The sequence below is a fragment of the Orcinus orca genome, chromosome 6 (genome assembly GCF_937001465.1).
Source record: "Orcinus orca chromosome 6, mOrcOrc1.1, whole genome shotgun sequence".
NCBI classification, from domain to species: domain Eukaryota; kingdom Metazoa; phylum Chordata; class Mammalia; order Artiodactyla; family Delphinidae; genus Orcinus; species Orcinus orca.
In genome coordinates, this window is record NC_064564.1 from 114,594,693 (window position 1) to 114,605,155 (window position 10,463).

At 45.0% G+C, this 10,463-nt stretch overlaps 1 protein-coding gene across 16 annotated transcripts in view; it reads right to left on the reverse strand.

Annotated features, from left to right (window-relative positions):
• The window catches only part of FNBP1 (formin binding protein 1), a 140,593-nt gene extending 136,017 nt beyond the window's left edge, over positions 1-4,576 (reverse strand). For all 16 annotated transcript variants that reach the window (XM_049711621.1, XM_049711620.1, XM_049711624.1 and 13 more), the window contains exon 1: positions 4,297-4,576. Coding sequence is in view for 15 of the 16 variants with exons in the window: in XM_049711620.1 (XP_049567577.1) it covers positions 4,297-4,320 (24 nt within the window). In the remaining variant the exon portion in view is untranslated. The remainder of the gene's footprint in view (positions 1-4,296) is intronic.
• Between the last annotated feature and the right edge of the window lie 5,887 nt (positions 4,577-10,463).

The window sequence follows — 10,463 nt, forward strand, 5'->3', positions numbered from 1 at the left end:
ATCTCTGGACCTTCTGCTCAATTTTGCTGTGAAACTATAACTGCTCTAAAAAATAGTCTATTTAAAAAAAAACGGTGCCTAGAATTATTTTTTAAAAAATGTTTACAACTGCCAAAGTGCAGAAAGGCATTAAAACTACGCTCCCATTACTTTAAAACAGCAAATGTTAAAACAAAATGAAAAAAAGGATTCATTCATTTATTCAATAAATATTTCTTTCTTTCTTTTTTTTTAATATATATTTTTATTTTTGGCTGCACTGGGTCTTCGTTGCTGCCCGCGGGCTTTCTCTAGCTGCAGTGAGCGGGGGCTACTCTTTGTTGTGGTGCGTGGGCTTCTCATTGCGGTGGCTTTTCTTATTGCGGAGCATGGGCTCTAGGTGCATAGGCTTCAGTAGTTGTGGCAGGCGGGCTTCAGTAGTTGTGGCACACGGGCTCAGTAGTTGTGGCTTGCAGGCTCAGTAGTTGTGGCACACGGGCTTAGTTGCTCCAGTCCCTCAATTGGTCCAGTCCCTTAGTTGCTCCAGTCCCTCAATAAATATTTCTTGAACTCCCGACTGTGAGGCAGGCATTGTTCCTGGTCCAGTTGGTAGACAACTCTTTCACTGCTGCCTCTTAAAGGTGCACACCACAATCAATGTCATTATATTCAACAAATTGTGGAATGCACATTATATGCCTGACACTGTCCTAAAAACATAGGTTTAAGAAAAAAAATTAAGTACAATCAACACAGGTGGCTTAACATAGTAATATGTTAACCAATATGTATTATTCGGGTCTCTCTGTTTGCTTTCTTGCTGTTACTATTTTGGGCTACTCCATTTCTTATTAGCACCAAAAGAAAGATGGCAGAGAGGACACTAGGAGATAAAGGTAGATTCTATCACTGAGTAAATTTTTAGCCACAAAGAGTAGAACAGTTATAAGGAAAGCTAAAATTTCCAATGGACTTTTCTTACTTCACATTAATGATCAAGCTTACAAAAAGTTGAGCTGACACTTCAGTAACTTCTCACTTCTTTCTAACATGTAGGTACAAAACCAAAAAAAAAAAAATTCAAATGTAAGAAATTCTTGCTTTGCCATTTCTCCAATGACCAGTCACAATTTCAACAAGTCAGTGAAAACTATTCAGCCCATTAACATGACTTTTTAAACAAAGTCTTGAGTAAATGCATTTTGGTTAATTTTGGTACAGAAACAATTTTACCCTAATCACTTTAAACCAGCCGTTTATACTTTGTTATAACTTCTGATATAAAATAGAAAGCCCCTATTTTAATACAATCTAATCCAATAAAGTTATTACAAATTATGGGTTTTGAGTCCATTTTTATGATTGCCTGATAACTTCCTGACATTTCATGATTTCTCAAAAATGTCCTAGGATATCAAAGTTTATGCCTATGGAGAGGTTAAAAAAAAAAAAAAAAGGAGAAAAGAGAACGGTTTTACTCTGTCTACAAAGCAGGATGTGGCTAAGAACAGGCCTTTAATGTAAAGTGCATGTTAGAAACCTGTCGTTTTGAAAAGCCTGCATGCACATTGGCTGGCATCCTAAAATGTGTGCGAAACTTGATGGCATTTGTGAAGGTCTATGAAAGCTGCAAACACCTATTACAAAGAACTCGTGGCTACGGAACCAGAGCTCCTTCTCTCTCCATATGGAAGCATCATTCTGCCAAGTTAGGCCTGAGCGCCCCATCATTATCTCATTACCTATGTGTATGATCCCCACAGCCACCATTCAAGGAAAACCCTCAATCACAGCCCTGCCAGGCTGCCCATTGCTGCCCAACACACCACACAACACTGAGTCTCTCACCACCAGAGAACTGGAGGTTTATTTTTCAGAATCCTTCATTATTCTAATTTTTTAAAAATCTCAAATATTAATAAAACAAGGCAACTGGAAACAGACATTTCGTTCCCCTTCTACTTCTTGGAATTTATACTCAGATTTTGCACTTCTCTTAGCACAAATTATGTGATCATTCTTTTCCCTCTATTAACCTCCAAGCCACTCAAGGGCAAAGGGCAATACTCTACTGGAATGCCTTTTTCTTTTTTTTAACTCTTCGCTGACATATAGTTGTATAGAGACAACGGATGAGTCATTCTTCCTCATAAACTTAAACACAAGTGAAAAAAATTCTCAATTAGTTTACACACCTTCTCCCTTAAAAGTCTTTTCCAATTATTTTCACTGTAGGAAATTTCAAGCATAGACAGTAGAAAGCATGGTATCACAAGTCCTCCTGTACCCATCACCCAGCTTCAACAATGACCAACTCCCAAGCACGTTCCCTTCATCGACATCCCCATCCACTACCACCCCAAATTCTTTTGAAGCAAATCCAAGATTTCCTTTCATTCATATATATTCCAGTTCCGACTGATTTTCAACAACTTCCTGTCTTTGCCTTCCTTCCCACCCTCTACCTCCAAAAAGAAGTGTACAGAATACAGGTGATTGTAGCTATTTAACTGGTTTTCTTCTCTTAGCTACCCCCCACTTCTGGATCACCTTCTATAACATTCACCAACATCACCGTGAAGTGCCCACCATTGTGTTCAGTTCCTTTAACTACAGCCTATTTCACTCAGAAATATATTGTATTCCCCCCACCCCAATAATTCCTTTCTCTAGTTTGAACAAGTGAAAAAAAAATCGTGCCAAATTTTCTATTCTCTTGATGAAAAATTACTTCTGATTTGTTCCCCTCATCCCAGAAAAGGTAAAAAGAGCCAAAGGAAGTGGAGAAGGAATAGAAGAAGACAGAAATTCAACACTTAAAATGGTAGATTCCGCCTAATTGGCCGTGTGTAAATACTTAAAACCATGTGTTACTTTATTTTTTAAATGAATATTTGTAAACATCAGTCGAAAATTGGAGTCCCTTTTGATAGAGGATGTTTATAAAATGAGTTATCTTCATGTAAGGGAGCTATTGCCTTCAGGATTTTGGTTTTAATACCAGTGGCTGTTTCTGAGCCTAAGAAATGGTTATGTAAAAACAATTAAAGCAAAAAAAAAAAAAAAATTAAGGGAGGATGCGCTGTTTCTATAGATGCTCTAACCTTGTTTTATTTTGACGTGAGATTTCCTCGCCTCAGCTCAGAGAGCAGCCACCACCCCACGCTTTCTCCTCCACGCCCTTTACAAATGGGATTCCGATGGGAGGCACTTTCGAGTTCATCATGGGAAACGTCTCATCTTGAGAATACTTCAGGGCGATAATTGAGATTTCATCTACTCCTCCCTCTGGACTCTGCTCTGCCCATCCCTTGCCTAGTGATTGCCTCAGGAATCCAGAGGAAGGCAGGGAAACAAGCTCCAGTCCACAAGCCTCTGCCTCTCCTCCCCGAGGACGGCCTGTGCACCGCCTTGGCATCCTCCTGTCGCCTTGGTCCGGGGAGAGGAGCTTCCAGACGGCACGCTACTTGTTTATCCATCCGCGCCCCAGGTTAAGAATCCCGGCGGGGCGCTCCCTACCCCAGTTTAGACTCTTTCCTCTGAGCAGTTAAAAAATATAAAATCTACCCCGCGAATGCCTCTTCCTGAAGGTGATAACACCAGATCTCCCTCTAACTCCGACTACTTTCCTCTCCAGGCCAAACGCCGCAGTCCCCACATCAAATCGAGGATCTGAGCTGCCCCTCAAAAAATCACAAGTGCACCCCTAGACCACCGCAGTGCAAACGTCCTCGCCACTAGGAGGAAGACACCAGTTCTCGCCCCTGCGCCCCAAAACCCAAGACCCGGGACCGGCCCCGCCTGGGCCGCCCCGCCCCCCGGAGGAGCGCCCGACCCTCCCGCACCTCCACGAAGAGAAAGCAGCCGAGGACCTCGGGTCTGGGCGCCGAACACCGAACGCAGCCCTGAAAATCCCCGGGCCTCCACGCCCCCATTGGGTCGGCCCGCGACGCATCGGTTACTCGCTCCGGGGGATTAAGGCTCTTCCCAACACACACCGCTGGCCTCGGGGCGCCGAGGAGAGGGAGTCCCGCCCGCGCCTCCGGCTCAGGCCGCGGGGGGACCCTGATCCGAACCCCCTGCTCGGGCCGCCGGGGACCCACCCCAGCGCCCCTCACCTCCGAAGGGCGAATCTGGCTCGCACCTCCCGCTCAAAGCAAGGCCGACGAGAGGCTCCCGTACCAGCGCCTACCCCCAGGCCGCCGGGACCCCGACCAGCGCGCGGTCGCCTCCACCCGGGCAGCCCGGCCCGCGCCCCGCGCCCAGGCGCGCCAGGCACCTTCCCCAGCATCCCGGCGGGCCCAGCCCCTCACTCACCCAGAGCTCGGTGCCCCAGCTCATGGTGCAGGGGGCGGGAAGGGGCGCGCCGCGCGGCAGGCGCGGCTCTCCAGTCCCCCTCCCAGGCGATCCCTTCGCCCCTCGAGATCCCCGCGATCGAGGAAAGCCCGTGCCCGCGCGGTCGCCGCCTCCTCCGGCTCGCCGCTCCTCGCCTTGAGTCTCCTCGGCGGCTCCTCCTCCCCTTCGCTCCTCAGCAAAATGGCCCGAGGAAGCAGCAGCCGCGGTCGCCGCAGCGCCCGCCAGCCCGCCCGCCCCACAGCCGGAGAGCAAGGGGCGGGGGAGGGGCGGGAGGGGGCGGGGGAGGGGCGGGAGGGGGCGGGACTGCACGCCGGGGGCGGGGTCGGCCTGACAGCTCGCGCACGCGCGCGCCCCGCCCCCGGCCCCGGCCCCACCTCTCCCTAGGGGCCCTCCGCCCCGCCCACGTGGCCCGGGGGTCCGGAAGGACCCGGAGGGAGGAGGGGGACCGCCGGGACTTGGAGGCCCGGACCTTCCCCCCCAACCCCCCCGATTTTTTTTATTACTTATTAGCAACCACACTCTCTGCTCTTAGGACAACCACTCGCCTTTGAACATAGCCGGCCCCTGTTATTACGGGTGCTCTGCAGAGGCCTGAGGTTGCTCCCCTGCGCCGACCGCCGCTTTGAATTTCAGGACCATACTTTTCCCTGGCAGCCATTCACACCGACAGGAGTTCGCTCGCATGGTGTTTCCCCACCGCTCGGGAACCGTGGAGGCCCGAGGAGCCTTGCAGCCTTGCGCGGTGGGAGTGGGGCCTGGTACGGTGCTGTGTGTGTACTGCACACAGAGGGACGTCGAGGCAAAGAGCGGCCAAACAGCTTAGAGTTTGATTCCTGGGGAAGGAATCCAGGGGCGCACAACCAGTGATTTCTAATCTCTGAAACCAGTGATTTCCAACTTGTTCGGCCAAGAAACTCTCAGACGTGAAATCACGTTGCCGCTTAGTGGGTAAAAGGAAAGTCGCTGGGTCCACAGTCCAATCCAGCCTCCCGCACTTACTAGCTGGGTGGCCTCCGACAATGCCTCCACCTCTAGAAGCTCAGAGCCCTCGCCTGACAAATGGAGTTATTTAATAACGTAGCCATCTTGCCATGTGCTGGCGAGGATCAAGGAAATGAGCACCTGTTACCTGGCCTGTTGTTGGTAAACTGAGCTCATTTTTCAGTAGATACGGACTCCTTTTTCTCTGTATTTGGAGGGTCTACACAAATAACATTCCAGGAATGGAGAATTGCTTGAGTTCCAACTCCTTCCTCTGAATCAGTAGGCCTTTTCTCCCCAACTTTTCTTTCTTCCTCAGCTAATGCTACTGACTTTTCTGAATAACTGTGGACTCCTAAAATGGGCTCCATTTTAGAAATATTTCACAGTGGTGCATCTCTCCAGTCCCACTACACCCAGCCTCAACCAGCTTATTCTCCACGAGAGGGTGGAGCAAGGGTGGTGTTTTACTCTTGCAGATAAACCAAGTTCTACTTCCTTTGTTGGACAGAATTACAATAAATTTAAACTGTCAAAACTGTTTTGGTCTTTTTTCAGTTACAAGTTCCCTCCATCCCCTTGTTTTTAGTGTGTGTATTTAAATATTTTGTTCTCAGTTACCAGGTCTGGGAACTCTTTACCCAAGCCTGCTAGATGTGTAACAATCAGAACTGCCATCCACTTATCTCCCAAGGTAGATTAATAGCCAGAGTGAGTTGGAGGGGTTAGAAATGCAAACAATACTGCACAGTTTAGTTGGCTATTTGGAAATGGTAAGTGAAATGCAGATCATCTAACAAGACCCTGCCTCAGTATTCACCTCAATTTCCCTTCCTACCAAGGTTTAATATTTTTTCAAGTACACTTGACTGCCTTCTAGAAGACTTCTCAAAACCAGAGTGACCACTTGTGAAAAGATGCTAATCAGGAGGAAAAGCAACCTGCTGCTCTAAAGAAGTGAAAGAAGAGGGACAAAGAGGAAGGGACGGCAGAAAAAAAGAGAGAGAGACCATATTAAAAGGAAACCTTTGGGGCTTCCCTGGTGGCGCAGTGGTTGAGAGTCCACCTGCCGATACAGGGGACACGGGTTCGTGCCCCGGTCCGGGAGGATCCCACATGCCGTGGAGCGGCTGGGCCCGTGAGCCATGGCCGCTGAGCCTGCGCGTCTGGAGCCTGTGCTCCTTAACGGGAGGGGCCCCAGCAGTGAGAGGCCCGCGTACCGCAAAAAAAAAAAAGAATACATGTAAAATGCTTAGCACGTGAGGGCACAAGTATTGGTTCCCTTTCCTTTCCTCTTGTTTTCTGGAGGATTTTTACTTCCTCTATCAAGTAAAGCAATCCTTTAAAGCACTTCTGATGCAGCAAGACAGACTGCCTGAACTACAATTGATTGGCGGTTGTCTATTGGTGAAGTACTCTTCCTAATGAAATTCTGAAGATTTTTTTTTTCCGTTAAAATAGCTTCCATCAGTTTCTAGCTTTAAATTCTCCATTTACTTATCATTCAAACTCTAGTGGAAAAAGCTAAAGTGGGATAAAAGTAGGAACTCTGTGGTGAGTAGAATCTTAAAACTGAAACCAATTTTTGTACCTGATAGTGGAATTCCCCTGAAGTTCTATAAAGATGTGCATAAAATCAGGAAAAACCAGCTGTATGTGGCTGAGCAAGTTACACACTGTGCCACCAAACTGAGGAGTAGTGAATTGGAAATTTTTCTGCAGCCTGCAGGATTCAAGATGGGTCAGGGCCTAGCTTTTCCAAGATCACTCTCTGCAAGGAGAGGCCGTGGGCTTCCCCCATGCCCCAAGAAATGACATTTCAAGCTGAAGAACAAAAGTGACATTTGACTTCTGAATGTGTTGCCAGACCCCAATTTGACTTTTGGTTCGCTATACTGTGTTTATAGAGGGTTTTGGTCTGAAATGTCATCTCTTTTGATAAGAAAGACAAATGGCAATCATAACTGGAGAATATTAACGCAATAATTACATTAAACATCTCTGGAAATTTCTAAACTGATGCTAAACATTATGAATCACACTAGGTTCAAACTACCAATTCTGCTACTAGTGGCAAACTTCAGTGGACCTTGCAAGGTTAGAGGAAATAGAAAAATAAAATCCACTTGACTAAGAGGATAAGGCTGAAAGTCAGATTTAGGAGACAGTATTTCCAGCCCCTCCAGGCCTTTTCAGTCAGTACCTCAAAGTTTAATGCCCCTTTGAAAATGTTGCCAGGGAGAGGCAGGCCTAACTTGTTCTGTTACTCAACAGGTCTGTTCCCAGTTACAGTACCATGATTATGCAAATAATCTGTTCTTGAAACTCTGAAATCATGTGTTTAAATATAAAAATACATAAATAAATATAAAATTGCCAAGATAGCAGTTTTCACAGAATTTGAGAAGTAACTGTCTAATCAATACTTCACTTAAGTCTTTGTAATTTGTGTTCCCTTTCTTACTTCTCTCAATTCCAAGCTAATGACTGGCACAATATAGTTCTCAAATACCTGAAGAAACTATTCCTCATAAACGTCTGGACAGATGCCATTGGTATGTGACCCTGTGAAGGTCACATAATAATTCCCAAGTGAAAAGAAGCAAGGAATAAGAACCCAGCTTTGAGCCCTCGTAAAACTGTTTTCCAGAGACTAAAAGACAAACGTCTTCTACTTTATAAACTAGTTATTATAATATTAAATAAAATTAATATTCTTCCTGATCAATCCATTTTTAGAAGCCTATTATATTCAAATTTAAAACCAGAGATTCTCAAAAATGGTACCTCACTTTAAAAAGTAAACTATAATAATACTCCAACACTGTAAATTGCCCTTAAAAATGAAACTGCACTTGAAAATCCCCATTTCTTTTAACGATTAGTTTCATACCGAAGTGAGAATCAGCTAACTGCCTTTGGTATTTCCTCTAGATACCTAAAAGAAAGTATCAACTATTTTACATTTCTTCTATGTTCTTTCATACTGCTGATTGTTAAAATACTTTCTGAAAATTTCTCTTGCATTTCACTTGATAACACACTGGTTACTCAGATTCTGGGATTTTATTTTTTGAAAATTTAAAATTATAAGAATTAAAAATAATAATAATAAAATTATAAGAATTAGAAAGCCATGTACAGTATAGTGCAAGAAGCGCAGACCCTGTTCTGAAGCAGATGAGGCTCCAGTCCTAGTTCTAAAGATGCTTGCCAAAAATTACCCAACTCATTGTGTGATCTTGAGCAAATCACTTGAGTTCCTTGGATTTGTTTTCACATCTGTTAAATAAGGTGAAAGGATCTGTTGATTATCTAAGGACCCTTCCAGCCTCATATGAAATGAAATTTTTGAAACAATTGCAGGACAGGGATTAAGTGCTGGGCTTTATGGGAGAGGCCTGAATGAGAGTCATTTATAAATGATCAGACCATCCTGAATAAATTAATTTATCTAACCAAGTCTTATCTTTAAAAAAGGAACAAAAATATAGATCTTATAAAGATTTTGGTCTTAAATTATAAAATGTACATATAAAGTACTTAGCAGAATATTTGGCAAACTTAATTGCTCAATAAATAGATTAACTATTATCTCCTTTGTGGATTTCTAAAACAATAAAGTTTCTTCTTCTCAGTTTCCTGTAAGATGGGGTAAGATCAGATGAGAATTCTGTTCAAAGAAGTAAGGTTGCATATTCACAATAGATGGCTAAGGATATGAGGTTGGAGAAAGAAGTAAACCACCAAATAGTAAACATTGCCTTTCTAGCTTCTCGGCTACACCTCAGTACCCTGTTTTTGTTCTTGCAGAGGGTGTGACAGAACCTGTACTGGTTTTTGACTCAAGGGAAGAATTCATAGATTCATGACTTTTACTACTATGATTGCACAGCTAAAAGATCTAGGACCCTCCCTCCTCTCTTCTGTACTTTCCCAACTGATTCTTTCTAACCTGAGTGCAGCACTTTAGCTCCATTTAAATATATCATGTTAATTTCAGTTTCTAGGTCCAGTTAAAAACAAAGAATCTGATTCTGTCATAAAACACATTAGTACACTGATAGTCACTCAGTATTGGGATTCCTGGTGGTTTTTATTTTCTCCTCTTTTGCTTAAATGATTGCACACAAGGAGCATGCATTATTTGTGTGGCAAGAAAAACAAAACAAAAACAATGAAAAAAAACTCAAAAAACTAAAAACTAAATAAACCTAGCTAGTCTATTGGCAATTTTAATAAGCACGTTCCTCTACAACTCCTTGATAAAAAATAGTGAGTTGAAGGATTCCTTCCCTTAAAGATCTCCTTACATAAATTTAAAAAATAATAATAAAAAAAGGTCTCCCTACAAATTCCAAAGATAAGAGGCAAAGGAAGTTTCCACACAGAATTAAAAGATTCATACTCTAGTGGTCGGATAAACTAGCATGAAGCAATATAACACAGTATTTAGTAGTTTCCACGTGATTCCCAGTTCAACCTGGAACAAATGACTTGATTTCTTAGAGCTTCAGTTTGCTTACCGGTAAAGGGGGATAATGCTTATACCTACCTCCTATCTCATCAGATTGTTCCAAGGATTAAATGCAAAAATGCACACAAAAGGTCTAACGAAGTGCCTGATGAGGGCTCAATAAATTCCTATCACTACAACCACTTCGTCAAAAATTTCAGTGTGAAGAGCCTCAAAAAAACCAAAGGACTAAAAGACAAGCCACGAACTTGGCATTTTCCACCGAGTCAACGCTGCTCGGGAAATCAGTCCCATCAACGGCCAGGCACCCTGGCGGTACCCCCACCCTTTGGAAAGCGGGGTGACTCGGTGGGCCGAGTCGCGCAGGCCCAAGGTCGCTTTCCAAGCTCCGCCGGGCTGAGGCGACGACCGGGCTGGTCCTGCCCAGCGACTGCTGCCATGGCAACCGCCACAGGGTCCCCACTGGAGGCGCCACCTCTTCTGGCTAAACCTAAAGTCCTCACAGCGGAAGCCAACTGAACGGCCTCGAAGTAGCCAGCTTAGGCCTCTCGGCGACTTCCCGGGCCCCACACTCCAAGAAAAAAGCCACAGTCCCCGCGCCGCTGGCCGCGGAGCCCCTGACCCCACCTTCCAGGCCCTTCCGGCGGCCGCCGCCCTTTAACCCCCGGAA